Here is a 16,390-nt window from a genome sequence, read left to right on the forward strand (position 1 = left end):
CCCTTCTTCCTACCATTGTTTTTGTTTCTGATGAAAAATAGATTATTTTCCTGTTTTATAGAAAATAATATCACACTCGGTTAAACTTCTCTTGTCTATAAGCCCTTCTTACCTTCACTCTTCTGCCTGTAATCTCAGATTCTAGCAGATCTGTGTTTTTGAAGTTCAAACAGAAAAGAATCAGTAGGCTCAAATGTACATAACAAAAGCCATGGTAGTGTCCTTCTTTCTTTTTATTGAAAAGAAATCATTTCTATTCTAGCGCAAACAATGTATATTTTACAACATAAAGCAAGATATAATTTACATATTACATTTCTTATGAGATCTTTATACCCTAAATGTCATTCCCTTTTTTATTAAGTCACCTCTTCTGGTTTAATTTAACCTGCCAAGTACCCTATAAATCAGCATCTGGTTTGGAGGGAGATTGAGGACACAGGCAGATAGTTCCTACGTATTCACCTGTATCTAGTATCATGATGGTGAGGAACAGGGATATGTCTTGACATCTGTGGCCCTGAGGACCTCCACTGACAACTGGCTTAAGATCCAGAAGGCATCTTTTCCAAATCACATACCAAACTTGTATTTTAAAAAATTGATAATAAATGAACAAAATTGAGAGCTTGTACAACATGTATACTTCTTGACCAAGTGCTTAGATAATACATGCTTATGGTATTGGTTCACCAGCAGTGAATGTTTCTTTGGCTGACCAGCACTGGTTACTCTATGATATTCCCAGACATCGCTTGCCTGAGACATTGGATAAAACCACCCAATTTCACCTATGATTTGGGTTTGTGGGTTCAGGTTTTGCTGTTTGCCACTGGAAATGGATGTCTGAATCAAAATTTCAAATGATTTTGTTTCACATGTCCCTCTAGCTAAGGTTTTCCCCTTCTCAGTAAAATCTTTTCATGTATGATTTCTGTTCCCTCTTAGCCATTCTCTCCAAACTCCAAACCTCCAAAGTTCACCAATTTCTTGGATTATACTCATTTCACTTAGAATGTTTCAGTCTGTTGGGATGTACTGTTCCTTCAAAACTTGATAATCCACAGCAACTAATGGGACAAATGGATGAATGGAGGAACTCTTCAGGAAGCAAGTAATGTGTGCTGTTCAGCAAGCCTACATGAACCATTCAGTAAGAAATGTTTTAATAGTGGGTTAAAAGAAGAAGGAATCAACTGATGAAAGCAAAATGTATAAGATGAGCTTCATTATTATTTAAAGAACTACAGAATCAACATTTGAAATACAATTTCAGATTGGTGGCTGTTAGATTGAAATAACATCACCATTAGCTCAATCTGATATGCCAAGGGAAATACAAATGTGTGCTAAAAGTGCATCTTAAACCCAAAAATCCTTGCCTGTCACTCAGACTACAAAGTTGGCATATTTGACCAAAATTGATCCAAAGTTTTTTAATCACTCACAACTAAAAATTATTAGAACTAAGCTGGTCAGGATGAAAATATAAATTAAAAAAAATCTGTTCTATGTGTCTTAAATTATTCTTTGGTCAAATGATGAGATTTTTGAGAGATCTGAAAATATAAACCTATTTCTCATTTCCAAATACAAGGTTATAAGTATGTACAGCAAGGTAGCATTTTCTTACTAGAAAACAAGGCTTTCAGGTACCGTATCATTCCATTAACATTGTACACTTTTATAGTCCCTTTCCTCCCATGGCTACAAAGTGCTGGACATACAGAGAATACAGAAAAGAATAAAGGAACAAATGAATAGAGCCTCACAACACCCCTGTGAGGTAGGTAAGTATTGTTAATCCCATTTTACAAATGGGTAAACTGAGGCACAGCATGGTAATGTAGTTGGTCAAGTCCACCTGGCAAGTTACAAAAGCATGGCTGGGAACAAAGAAAAAGAAATGAAAGATCAGTCCTGGCTCCCAGCCCTAGACACTAAACTTTATTTCGAAATATTAAAAACTAAAAATAGCCCACAACTGCCTTTTAAATGTTGGAATTTAGAAAAACCTTTAGGTATTCCTCTTAAACGTGTGTCTTTCATATTCCTGCTAAGTGAAGAACGGGTAGATGACTAAATGGTATTCCCTCCTCTCTCTAACTGCAATTCCCATGATAGATCAGATGTATCAGCATTTCACCAGAGCTCAGGCTCCAAACTCAAGGACATTTTTATAGCCTCAAATAGTTTCTAATTCATTTAAAGCCCTAATGTGAAAATGGGACCTGTTCTCAAACAGCTTCCCTATCAGTTATTCTGTGGCTTTGATGAACATTTTGTGTAGAAAAAGAAAAGCAGCAAGATCCCTAATTAATGTCTCATCACTATAGAGATAAGAACAGTGGTGATGGTGTGTAATTTGCTTTCTGTATTGTTTGGGAAATTGCAAACTTAAGCTTACAATATTTTATATATATATATGAAATATATATATATAAATATACAGATATATACAGTATATATATAAGTGTGCATCTCACTATCCTTAAGGCACGAAAGAGGTGTGGGCATGCCTTTTACAACTCACTCTTTGTGTTACTAGAGAAAGTTCTCTTCCTCTCTCAGGTGAAAAATATTTCTTCTACCAAATAGTCTGTGACAGCAAATCATTCAAAGACAACAAATATCTTTAACTTAAGATGATAGATTGATTGATTGCGTAGGGTGAGGAGTGGTGGTGATAATGATATAATCCATAGCTTCAAGCTTAAATCTATAGCTTAGATGTAGACCTTAGTGCTTAGAATTAGCCAGACACAGCCAATTACATTGGATCAGACAGTCCAATGACCAGATGCTGTGCACAACTATTTTTTCAGAGGCTGATGGAAAAACCTTACCATGACCAACAAAGATGGAGACGATGAGAAAGGGAATTATGTCTGTCCAGCACAGATTCTTCAGAAAGACTTTGGCTTTTCAAAAGCTCCTAGAGCTTCTATAAAGAGAACTGGGAAGAGGACAGGGTAAGGCACTGAGGTTCAAACAAGTCAATGAGGAGAGTAGAGGCGATCATTCTGGATATGTATATGGTTTCTTTGGCTGCTGTAGTTTTTTTAAAAACTTCATACAATCATGGGGGTGGGTGGGCTGAACCTAGCTGAAGAAGCCTGGAGTATATTAAGCAAAGCATGAATAGAAAGAAAAACAAAATAAACACACACAGAAACAAGTGGTGGTGGTATCCCAGAGGGAGGAGGAACATTTGTTAACTAATTTTCATTTTGCTCCTCTCCTGCTTTTCTCTGCCATGGTCCCAATATTTTAGTTCTGCTTTGTTTGTTTGTTTGTGATTTACTTTTTTCCCCCAGCAGATGAAGAAATAACAGAGCGGGATAGGTGTCTTATGGTTTTTGATTTCTTCTTAGGCCTGTTTAATTATTTTTTTTCCTCAGTTGACTGTTGGCACCTGGTTCCTCTGTAAACTATATTCCTTGGCCTTCAGTCTCAGGTTGGCAATGCTGTTGGCCATGTTGATGCCCTGTGCAGGGCTATTGTTGGCACATGTGGCAGAATAAGTAGCCATGGCGCTGTAGGGACAAAGGAGAGAGCAGGGAGAATAACAGGCGTTAGTTTCACAAAGCTGCAAGTCTGTGCCCCAGATGGATATACTCTCAGCATGGGGGCAGGCAGGGGCAATGGCTTGGACTAGATGACCTCTAGGGTCCCTTACAGCCCCAGCTTTCCATTCGTCTAAGGTACTTAGAGAAGAGTGGTCATGTTTTGAAGAGCAGGAGAAAGTGGTGTACAGTGAGGAAAGGGAGGGAGAGGTATTTGTTGTGGTGGATACAGTGAGTAATGATTTATTTCTGGGGCAAGAGAAGAAAGTTGCTCAAGTTGAATAGCAGGTGTTTCATCAGCTGACTTATTAAAACAGTATTTAATCTCTTGTCCTGCCTACGTCCCCAGCCTATGGGAGCAGTGAGGAATAGAAACAAGCATATGAAAATAAACTAAAGGGAATTTTGCTTCTTCACTCTAGATAACTGACCTTAATTGTAACACATTTTAGATAACAAATACCATAATAAATAATGTGCCTGGAGAACCAGTTAAACAACCCAATATAAGTTCTCTGCCATTCTTAATTTACTAGTTGATAGCATCGAGCATTGCTGAATCAAGAGGTTACTAACCCACTGGCCTTGATTTTAAAACATCCTCAAAAGAACTTGAGTAGCACACACTGCCTTTTGGGTTGGTTATTTTGAAAATGTTTAAATCTCCTAGATAAACTATCAAAGTCTCCATTTTCAGCATTCTTGACTTCAGAGGTAACTTTTTCTCATTGTCTTCATTGCTGAGAAAAATCTGAAGTTGTTTTTCATTGTCAGTGATTACAATTAGGACCTAAGAACACCGCTAGGCAGAAATTTATCATTGGTGGGTTTCTGTTAATTGCATCCATGAATCTCTGTTAAAGGAAAAAGAAATGGTTTCATAGACTTAATAGCAAATTACTCTTTCTACTAAATAGTTAAAAGGATATGTATTTTAATTAAATAAAAATGTTTTTAGTTGCTTCTAAGATTAGCAAAATCCCTTTCAACTCAGGGCTGGAATGAGATAGACTTATAAATGGAATGACATGTGCTCTTCTGTTGCCTGCATTCCAGTGGAACTTTGTCAGCCACATAAGAGTTTGTGGTTCTGGGGATCAAGTGACAAGATCAGAAAGAGAGAAATGTAAAGCTACTCCACAAATAGACTATATCATTGATACTTATTTGGGACACCACGGAGTCAAAACTCACAATAACTCATTTCAGCTCTGTTACTAATAATTAACTCAAGAAAATTAAGTAAAGAAATATAATAAGTCCCAGATCACTAGGTCTTTCCAGAAATATACATCTTTAATTTAAAATCTTTATAGCCCTGGTTAAGTGTATGTGTGACTGTGTGTGTGTGTGTGTGTGTGTGCACACGCACACACATACATGTATGTGTTCTGACACAGGAGACTCAGAAAGGTTTCAAAAGGATCCTACCTTCTTCTATTTCAGTTTTGCCTGCTTCATTGTTACTCATCATTTCGTGATAGATGGTCTCAACCCTCTAGACAAGGCTAGGTTCTTTTATAGCACACTAAACTTTTGCTTTTAGCACTTGATTCAAGTTTAGTCAATAATTTGTTTAGTATCTATCACTGTTTCAACTATAAGCTCCATAGATCAGACACCACATTTGCCTTATTCACAACTGTTTCCTCAGGTAGAAATAACACCATATCTAGTACCATGTGTTCAATGAATAGACAGATAACTAAGAAATATCTATATATAGTATGATTAAATTGATTCCTGCTCGATGTCATTGGTTTCTGTCATTCTGCTGTGAGCAATGATTTCTTAAAAAAAAAAAAATCTTACCAATATGCTTTTATTCATAGGAACTGGTCCTTACTGCCAATTTTACTATCTTAATAGAAAGAGCAAAGTCAGTAGGACATGACAGAAGCAGGACCTGGTGACTGTGTATACTTGGATCCATCAAAAAATATCTTTCACAATAAAAACTGAACAAGTTATTAGTACAGTTTAGACTATCACTTCTACCACTGCCTACCAAGGGATAGAAGCAGAAGAGTTCCCAGTTAAGGTAGGTTTAAATTAGAAGTGAGAAAAATGACCGGAACGATACACTAAAGTGGGACAAGTTTTTTTTAGAATATACCAAGAAATGTCATTTATTTTCAAAGCCCATATACATATTATCATTTAGTTCATGGTTCCATTCAAGACCTTACCATAAATGTATGTAAACCCACAAAACCTATATTCAAAAAATTTCTAGGATATACCAAGAATCCGAAGATCTAAGTATCTGAGAAAAAAAGATTATTGGATTTGGGAAATGTACCTAAGTCATAGATTATTATAAAATCAACCAAGTCAACCTTTCTTAATCAGGTTTCTGTGAGAAAATTAAGCCCTAAAGATGATGCACAATTAGTAAAATTGTAAACACATAGAAGAGAAGCTGGAATTAGGAGTTGTCTGTATTATTTGCTAAGTATTGAGAACCAATTTGAATGGCTTCTGAAAACAGAAAGCTAAAACTTATGAGAGAGTATAAAGAAAAATTTTCTCATGCCAAATTGTAGATTGTCATAGAATATTGTGCTTTTAAGTACTTGGTCTAATTTGCTGAAAGATGCGTTTTTTGAGATTCTGGACAAGCAAAGTCTTATTTAACAGAAATGTGCCCTTTCTTAGATAATCAAAGTTGTATTCCATCCCTTTAGCCAAAAAGGGAGATTAGAACCTTGGGGAGATTATTTTAGTTTACTGAAGACGCTGTTGTTATTTCCCAGAAATGTCTCCTATAATAATGATTACAAGTTGTCTATTGCATAACCATTTTTGTTGTAATGATTTCAGAGTCAACTAGCTTTACCACCTGATATTCTAGTCTGAGGACTTAGTAGGGTAACACATTTCTTGGAAATACTGAGTTTCTCTCTCAAATGTAGGCAAGACAGTAATATCCCAAATGAGATGAATGTTAATGCATTTTCTATCTCACAAACAAATTAATGGGAATTCAGATCATCTATTGCACAGGAGATTGGATATTCACTGGCACATTTTTCACATAAATGGCAGCCTGCTTTTCCACAGTAAAGAACCGTGTCCTCATCTGATTATACGGTGGCATTGTATAAGAACACAACCAGAGGCAAGTCTGTGACAATGCCTTATAGGTATCCCTCCAATTAGTGGATTAAAAAGTAGTTGTTTTTAATGAATGAATTTTGCAGTTCCCTAGGAGCTTGATAGGTGATAACATTTTCACTTGATAAATGCTTAGGAAATGTATAAACTTTCAAAATTGATTTAACTTGTTCCAGCATTCCATAGCCATAAGAAGTAGGATAAAAGAACCGAAGCCATCTTATTTCACAGCCTCTTAACAAATTTTTAGAATATGTAATCCTACAAATAGGGATTCCAATAATATTTTGTACACATACTAAATAATTGCAAGTCTGTTTTCTAGTAGTTTGACATGGATCTAGCTTCTCCATTTTTTTTTTTTTTTTTTGAGACGGAGTCTAACTCTGTCGCCCAGGCTGGAGTGCAGTGGCGCAATCTCGGCCCACTGCAAGCTCCACCTCCCAGGTTCACGCCATTCTCCTGCCTCAGCCTCTCCAAGTAGCTGGGACTACAGGTGCCCGCCACCACGCCCGGCTAATTTTTTGTATTTTTAGCAGAGACGGGGTTTCACCGTGGTCTCGATCTCCTGACCTCGTGATCCGCCTGTCTCGGCCTCCCAAGGTGCTGGGATTACAAGCGTGAGCCACCGCGCCCGGCCTCTAGCTTCTCAATTTAAGCTAAGGGTGCCATATAGGCAAGCAGTGAGCAGTCCTTGGATATACCAGTGAAAGGCAAAACTTGTATTACAAGTCAGAAAAGACAGAATTAGTGAGTGAGTACTCTAAGAGTAGCTTAGTCATTCTTCAAAAATGGCATTAGAAGTAAGATGGAGTGGACCCGCCTCCTAAAGTGTCAACAGATGCAAGAGAGCCTTGAGTGGCTGCCAATATGAAATTGTTTGTGACCATCTGCTTTCCATGTCATGGAAACTTCTGAAGTTCTGCTTTAGGAAAAGAAAGAGAATGCTGAAATGTTTTCTTAAAAGTCCAAAGAGGGTAATTAACTGTTTTCAACCAATTTATAGGGCCATTCAGAGCATGTAAAATGACCAGTCCTTCCTATACAGGATTAAGCTTGCTCGGGTAAAATGGTGAGATTGAAACTAAGTGATTTGTGCAGTTTAAGCACATGACAACAACCAGAAGCCTGCTTAACAACAACCAGAGATCCTGCCTGTTGGCCTTGCCTTCTAAGTAAAACCCACTTATTCTTGGAAGCAGGGTACAGACATAAGTCCTGGGACTGAGTTTTTAGGCTTTGGCTAAAGCCCCATTTTTAGTTAGTTTTAGTTAAGTTCTTTGTGTCAGTGGCCAAGAAACCAAATTACTGAATAAAGTGCATTGAGAAATTAGAGATTAATAATAAATGCTTGCACCCCATCTGTTGATTCAGCTAATCTGCACTGAGACTTACACAGAGCTGACACATTTAAATCAGCTTCAAATGTTTCCATTTCCTTATTTGGAGATTCCTAACAGATGCAACACAGCCATAGATAGCAGAATGCTAACCACCAGCAGAGGTGGAGTACTGTTTTCACTGGGACAAATCATTTTTTATCATTTCAACCTATGCTGAAAGTTGTGAGGGAAAAAAAATGTGTTAAAATGACTGTCAAACATTGAGAAAGTACGGAAGATACTATTCGTACTACAATTTTAAAGCCAGGAAACATACGGACAACTGCCCGTCTGCTTTCTAAACACCTATAGTGTTAAGTCCCACAAATCACAAAACAATTGATAGCTTGGGAAAAAAATAATACCTGACTCTATTTTCAACTCTTTGTTTTCTATTTGGCCCTTTAAACAAATGATGACAAGATGTTTACAATTTCACCCTAAAGACAAATCTGTCAGCCGAGAAGTCTATGAGTTTTCCTGAAATCCTTGGGTTTCACCAGCTCAGGATTTTTTCAAAGACTGTAGGGGTTACGGTGTTCAAGACTGTGATGCATAGAAGTTGCAGAAAGTCTCTGGTTTGTTCTTTTGTCAGTGCAAGAACAATGCAGGCATACTTGCTTCACCTGATAAAATGTAATACCAGTTTTCCTAGGGAAATTTACTTTTAAAAAGAGATCTGGTAAATTCTTTGGAAAGGGATCTTTTGTGATTTAAATAACTAACTTCTAACTTCTGTTTTGAAATTCAGAAGTTGATTTTCTAATACGTATATTTATCTCAAAGTGAACACACTTGCACATTTCATTGGTAAGCTTTCCGTTTGTACTGTATGTTCAGTGATCTTTCTGCTATTTTTAACTTTCATTTTAGAAATACTTTTATATATAAAGCCTCTTGTATCTTTCTATTGTTGCAAGACTTTGTTTGAAGTGCACATTGCTTATCAATAGGTTCCAAACACCCCTGTGAAATAAGCAATAGGGAAACTATTGCTAGCTTCATGTTAGATACAAAGCTACGTAAGAGAGCAATGATCTGACTGGCCTGAGGAGCAGCAGAAGCCAGGACAAGAACGTATTTCTTGCCGAACCCTGTCCCGTAACCTACAAAGTCTCGCTATTCAAAATGCGTACCACGTGTCAGCAGCATCGGCATCACCTAGAAGCAAGTTAGAGATACAGAATCCAAGTTCCACTCTGGACTTAGTGAATCAGAGTTTGCACAGTCACACGATCCCAGATGTTTCCTGTGCACAGCAATCTCTGAAGAGCCCTGCTCTAGACTAGTATCATACTATGCTCCATTTCGTGGACATGCTTTCTTGCAGCTCTGGTTCCCAGTAATATTCCTCACTTGAGGGCTTCACTGCTGAAATTTCTAGAACTGCAACCCCCACTTTCTTAAACACTCTGAATTCCCACTTAAACCCTACCCCAAGCAGCCGCCCTCTTCCCCCTCTGACAAGTTACCTTTTCAGTGTCTTCCGTTAGAATCCGTTATGAAGTCCCTCGTGTAAACAACATCTTGGGAGGGACGAGGATCTATTTTTGAAAGTGTGAAAGGGAGAAATAAGCCAAATGCGTTCAGCAGATGTCAGGCAGCACCATGACCACGATCAAATGAGGGGAGGAGAAGGATGGGGAGGGAAGCTGTGGACAAGGATAGTTGGCCTCTCTTTCACTCATCGCTAGCTTTCTTTTAAGCCCAGCCCTCCCTCTGGAAATGGCACTTCAGATCAATAATGCAAAACCAGGCCATTGGCTACCCACTTCACCTAGGAAAGGATGTCTCTGGGAAAATGTTTCTTGGGTACTTCATCTCAAATAACAGTCAAAAGTTCAGGACTTGGTTGATCACTGCTACCCAAGAAGCAAAGCACTGCAAGATTAGTGAGTCTGAATAATTCTGGTGCTTGTGCGTGCTTTCACTCTTACAAGTTGCCTAAGAAAAATAGTTCTGAGTTAAGCAATGGGTGTGTGTGCCAAAAACAAGCTTCCTTTAGCTGGCCACGGATGGATAAAGAAGACACCTGCCAGGACAACAGTGTCCGTGTTAGGGAATGCTTTGTCCCTCTGGTGACTCAGTTGCCTGCCTAATATCATCACCTCTAACATGCTCAAGGGAATGAGTGAGGTCATGACAAGCTATAATTAGAGCAAACTATATGTCCCAGTTTGCTAGGGACAATCCTGGCTTATACCTGTTGTCCTAGTATAATTATTAATAATGCTCCCCTCTCACTCTAAAAAATGTCCCAGTTTAAACAATAAATTATGCATCCATCACTCTGGATGTAAAAGACACCCAGAAAAAAGTATGTTGGCTATTTCCAACCCAAAATTCTGACCATATGCAAATAACTGCTTTTATGCTTTGGTTTTCTCCTTTCTTTTTTCAGGGGATAACTGTGGAAGTCAGCAAACTATCATTTCTGGCAAAACTGTCTGCTCACTGTCCCTGGCTTGTATGATCAAGCCACATCTATCAGTCCAATGGGATGCCCACACCCCACAGAGTGTGGACCTCAGCTGCAGGCATGCCTCACTGATCTGAGATAGCTCTTGCATAAAAAGGGGATTTTAGATAGTTTTCCAATCTTATACTTTTTTTACTACTTTCGATACAATGCAAAGTTTCATTTGAATGAAAATATAGTCGTGTGGCTTAACATGTTGGATAAAAACAGGGATCACAAGCAATAGTTCTAATTCTCCTTGCTGAAGACTTAAATTTGGGCAAGTGTTTAGTGTCTTCTTTGGAAGCACAGCAAGACAGAGCTATCACACAAGAGTGTTCCAAGAATTAACCAAGAGAAATGCCTTTTAATGAGTGTCACATGTGAGATAACTAACTTGACATAATAGTACCAACAAGAACAGTGAGTTAATTTTTCATAACACAAAAGGTCTATCATTTCCTTTGCTTTGGATCACTTGTTTTTCTTTTTTATTTCCTTAACAATATTTCCTATCAAGCTTCAAAATGTGAAGTCATAACATAGTTTGGTTCTAAACATAGCAGAAAATTCTCCAAATAACAGAATAGCTTTTTGCTACTTTTAGAAATTAACCAAAATATAAACACTTCAGTCAACATTGGATCAAAAAACATTATTATTGATTAAATTATTGTTTTAACATCACTTTTCTGCTTATATCTGAAGATTAATTTATTCTTCATACAGAATATGAACAGATTTTATGATTTTTTAAATTAATGTTTACAAATCCAATTTCTAAGAGAGAAATGATATAAAAGCATACCAAGAAATGAGTAAAACATACTAGGTTATATGATTTTGAGTGAAAAGAGCAGAATACAAAATAATATATACACTAAGGCTACATCTATATAAAATATTGAACTCTAATCACAAAAATGAATATACTAGTTATGTCAAGATGGTGAATTATGGATGTTTTTAAAAATGTATCCAGTATTTCTACAAAATTCTTTCCATTAAAATAGAATATTTCCAAAAAAGGCACGCATAAATTGCCATGTTAATAATTTCAGTTAGGTGTCCATATACTAAACACATATGATGCAGACATTGAGGCTGAAATGGCTGAGGTCCAAGTAATATAACCCTATATTAATTCAGGAATGATTTCATCCCCATTCATGCAGCATGCTGTGTGAAGCCTCTCACTGGTAAGGACCACGTGGCAGCCATCTGGATTGTTTATGGCTGGTATGAAAATTTCCTATGGGGGACCCAGACAGAAACAGGGGCAATACTTCCTGGTTGTGACCAAATTCAAACCAGAGATCTTGAAGCATCAGGCTTTGAACCACACCCATTTTCCAAGCCATTTAGCGTGTTCATGAATAAACTAAATTTCTCTTATACCAATATTTATAAGAGAAATAAAGCAGCCTTTCATTTATTTAAAATATTAGAGAATATGTGATTTTACAATGGTCTTCAAAAAATGTATTTGTAGTAAATCTTATAGCAGAGGACTTTAAATTTAAAATAGGGCACACAGATATAACTAATGTTTCAAGATCAGCAAGGCACACCACATCTGAGTGCAATAGGGCCCAGAATAAGACTTTCCTAGACGTAGGGTCTCTATGTGCTAAGACCAAAAGAATTCAGGCTAATTTTATAACAGGGGATTAAAACAAATTTCCAAATGCATTTACCATGTTTCTCTAAAGGAACTGATTTGGAACAGAAAGAAACTTTTAGATGAGGCTTTTTGCTTTGATTAAAGCTATGAACCTTTGAAAAACACTTGCATTTCAAAAATGTAGCATTTCATGTCAGAAATTCAATTTCATCTGAGACATAATCTCCTATATTTCATTTAAAACCTCTCCTTAAACCAATAATTAACCTTGGCAATAAAAAGGTAAACAAAAGCATAATAAATGAATTTGTGCATTGTTCTTCCTCCACTGAAATCAGCCAGGGAGAACACATAGGCTTGACCTGGTTTCTCAGAGTACTCAGGTATATTTTCAAAGAAAGGCACTCTAGACTAATCCAATGGGTTAGGAACTTGTGTCTCAGCTTCCCTTCTGGCAGCCTATATTTTCTGAACAGCATAATAATTGGAGGTTAAAAGCCTCTTTATGAGATTGAAATAGTACTCTGTTATTTGTTTCTTTAAAAACGTTCAACTTTTTAATATAAAAGTTTAGTGTAAATTATACATTCCTTTTTTATTTAAAAGAAACAAACACAGACACACACACACACACACACACACAAATACACACAAACTGATCCCCAGAGAAACTTTCAGACATGTAGACAAGAATTAGCAATAGATTAGGAAGGCATTTGGCATTATAAGAAATTCACACCTACTAACAAAGAACCTTGGCCATGAAAGCAAACAGAATGAACTTGGGTTTTCTTTCCTTCTCTCTCTGTCATAGTCCCTCTCTGTCTCTCTCCTTCCTTCCTTCTTTCCTTTCTTTCTTTCTTCCTTCCTTCCTTCTTCTTTTTTTAAATTCAAAGTCAGTTTTACTGCAAAGTTTGCCTTTGGCCCTATACTTGGAGCTTTACAAGTTAAGTCCCTACATGTGCATAATACAACGAATTTAGCTTAAATTTGGAAACAGGGTAAAGTTTTGTTCCAGAATTGTTGCAAGAGGAACACTGGGCACAGCTTAATGATCTTTTCTTTTAGATTCTTCCTCATCTTTGAAACCTTTGCAAGAGTTCCTGAGTCCAAGAGGAGATTGCTGAGATAGCCTGCCCCTCTCACTTCTGCCCCAAACCCTGCTCCTGGGGCAGCTAATAATCTCCTGGGAAAATGTGGGGATGTCAGCAAGTTGAATGTCTCTGAAGAGATTAACCCAGTAAGAAATGTCGGTGAGCTGCACAAGCAGCTTGAAACATGACCGACCGCTGAGAAACATGTGGAAGTGGAGCAAGGGAGAGTGGGCCAGTCATTCACCTGTATGGAGACGCCGTCCCCCAGGAGAGATAATCGGTGGGTCTTGGAGCAGGACGAGGTACGATGGGCTGCTCCACAGCAGTCACGTCTCCTGAGTAGGATTTGAGGAGGGAAGCGTTTTTATTGGCTAGCATGGCTCTCTCATTCCTGCGGAACTTGGCTCTTCGGTTCTGAAACCACACCTGGAGGATTGTTAGGAGGCGAGAAGGCATAAGGAAAAAGAGGAAAAACAAAGAAGAAGGGGTTACATGAATGAAATTCTGCTTGATTTTACTACATAATGCCTTCCCAAAGAAGATATAAGATGGCTATGGAATTCTCCATAAAACAATAGAAACATGCCATATGCCTTCCCTCATGAGGGCCATTCTTAAAGGTCAAGACTATTACAACAAGACCATAAAATTCTCCAGTAATCAGGTCTCCACAGATGGCATCTGTGACTTACCCACGGGACAGCAAAATGTGGGTTAAAATCCCTGTTACAATTGTAATCAAGAAAAGTGAAGAAAAATCTCATTAGACTTCTGCCACAGAAATAATGACTTTTCTAAAAGCTTTTTCAAAATTCTTCAAAATGTGAAAATTTCATCTGCTTTCATTATAATTATATTTTAAGAAAACTCCCCATCTCCCAAAAGTAGATGTTCCAACAAAGATTTAAGAAGTTTTATTTGGGAGGTGCAAGGAACACCATTTGGGGAGCAAGGAAGTAACAGAGAAGAAAAGGCAACCACTAAAGGGTGTACTACTAAACCAGCTATCTCTGTGGTAGCTCAATCCTGCAGAGACCCTGAAGACTAAGACTAATGTAGAACACACATTTCAGAGTTATCCCTCTCGGGGGTGATAGAGCTGGGTGTGTGTACACTGGATCCTGTCAGTCATTGGCTATTAATGTTCCAGCACTTCTGGAATGCTGAAGGCAGGGCACTCTCCTGAAGTTCTAGAAAGAAACTGCTGGTACAGAAATGCAGGCACTGAAAGTTGGAAGCTGACCAGACTACACCTAATTGTAGGGTTCAAGGGAAATTGACAGCACTGACAGCATTTGCTACAAGTAATAATAAACCTATCATTTAATTTTATTTATTTTTATTTTATTTTACAAGTTCTGGGATAGGTGTGCAGGATGTGCAGGTTTGCTACGTAAGTCAAACTGTCTCTGTTTGCAAATGACCTGATCCTGTATCTAGAAAACCCTATCATCTCACCCCAAAAACTTCTTGAGCTGATAAGCAACTTCAGCAAAGTCTCAGGGTGCCAAATCATTATGCAAAAATCACAAGTATTCCTATATACCTACAACAGAAAAGCAGAGAGCCAAATCATGAATGAACTCCCATTCACAATTGCTACAAAGAGAATAAAAAACCTGGGAATACAGCTAACAAGAGAAGTAAAGCACCTCTTCAAGGAGAACCAAAAACCATTGCTCAAGGAAATCAGAGAGGACATAAACAAATGGAAAAACATTCTATGCTCATGGATAGGAAGAATCAATATCACAAAAATGGCTATACAGCCAAAGTAATTTATAGATCTAATGCTATTCCCATTAAATTACCATTCACATTGTTCACAGAATTAGAAAAATCTACTTTAAAATTTATATAGAATGAAAAACAGCCCATATGGCCAAGACAATCCTCAGCAAAAAGAACAAAGCTGAAGGCATCACACTATCTGACTTCAAACTATACTATAAGGCTACAGTAACCAAAACAGCATGGTATTAGTACAAAAGCACACACACAGACCAATGGAACAGAATAGAGAACTCAGAAAAGACTGTACATTTACGACCATCTGTTATTCATCAAACCTGACAAAAACAAGCTATGGGGAAAGGATGTCCTATTTAATAAATGGTGCTTGGAGAACTGGCTAGCCATATGCAGAAAACTGAAACTGGACCTGTTCATTACACCATAGACAAAAATTAACTCAAGATAAATTAAAAACTTAAGTATAAAACCCCAAACTATAAAAACTCTACAAGAAAATATAGGCAATATCATTCAAGACATAGGCATGGGCAAAGATTTCATGATGAAAACGTCAAAAACAATTTCAACAAAAGCAAAAATTGACAAATGGGATCTAATTAAAGAGCTTCTGCACAGAAAAATAAACTATCATCAGAGTGAACAGGCAACCCACAGAATGGGAGAAGATTTTTGTAATCTATCCATCTGACAAAGGTCTAATATCCAGAATCTGCAAGGAGCTTAAACAAATTTATGAGGAAAAAGCAAACAATCTCATGAAAAAGTGGGCAAACAATATAGTTTGTTAAGTGTTACTAGGGCTAGGAACTTATATAAGCATACTACATACATTATTTCTAGTCAACATGAGAATTCCACATATTAGGTTTTATTATTTCTATTTTACAGTTGAGGAAGCAATTTCAATGAGATTAAATACAGTCATGCACCACATAATTATGGACCTCATATACAATGGTGGTCTCATTAAATTATAATACCAAATTTTTGCTGTTTGATATTATTAGATATGCAAATACTTGCCATGGTATTACAATTGCCTACACTATTCAGTAGAGTAATATGCTGTACAGGCTTGTGACCTAAGAACAATAAGCTATACCCTATAGCCTAGGTGTGCAGTCAGTTATACCATCTAGATTTGTGTAAGTAGACTCCATGATGTTTGCACAATGACAAAATCACCTAAAAATGCAGTTCTCAGAACAGATCCCCATTGTTAAGCATTGTAAGACTGTAATCTGTTGAAATTCACATAAATAATAAAAGGCTGAGTTTCTGAACTCAAGGACATCCAATTCATGATCATAAAACTCTTCTAGAGTGCTATGGAATTCTACTCATTCATTTACTCATTCAATACATCTTTATGGAGTGCCTGCTATGGTCCAGGC

At 37.3% G+C, this 16,390-nt stretch overlaps 1 protein-coding gene across 1 annotated transcript in view; it reads right to left on the reverse strand.

Moving 5' to 3' along the window:
- Positions 1-215: 215 nt before the first annotated feature.
- Positions 216-16,390, reverse strand: part of PRRX1 (paired related homeobox 1) — a 76,723-nt gene continuing 60,548 nt past the window's right edge. Inside the window, exons 3-5 of the mRNA XM_003258863.3 lie at positions 13,486-13,667; positions 9,538-9,609; positions 216-3,536 (exon numbers count right to left, since the gene is read on the reverse strand). Coding sequence (XP_003258911.1) covers positions 9,555-9,609; positions 13,486-13,667 — 237 coding nt within the window. The 3' untranslated portion in view covers positions 216-3,536; positions 9,538-9,554. The remainder of the gene's footprint in view (positions 3,537-9,537; positions 9,610-13,485; positions 13,668-16,390) is intronic.

This window comes from Nomascus leucogenys, chromosome 12 (genome assembly GCF_006542625.1).
Source record: "Nomascus leucogenys isolate Asia chromosome 12, Asia_NLE_v1, whole genome shotgun sequence".
NCBI lineage: Eukaryota > Metazoa > Chordata > Mammalia > Primates > Hylobatidae > Nomascus > Nomascus leucogenys.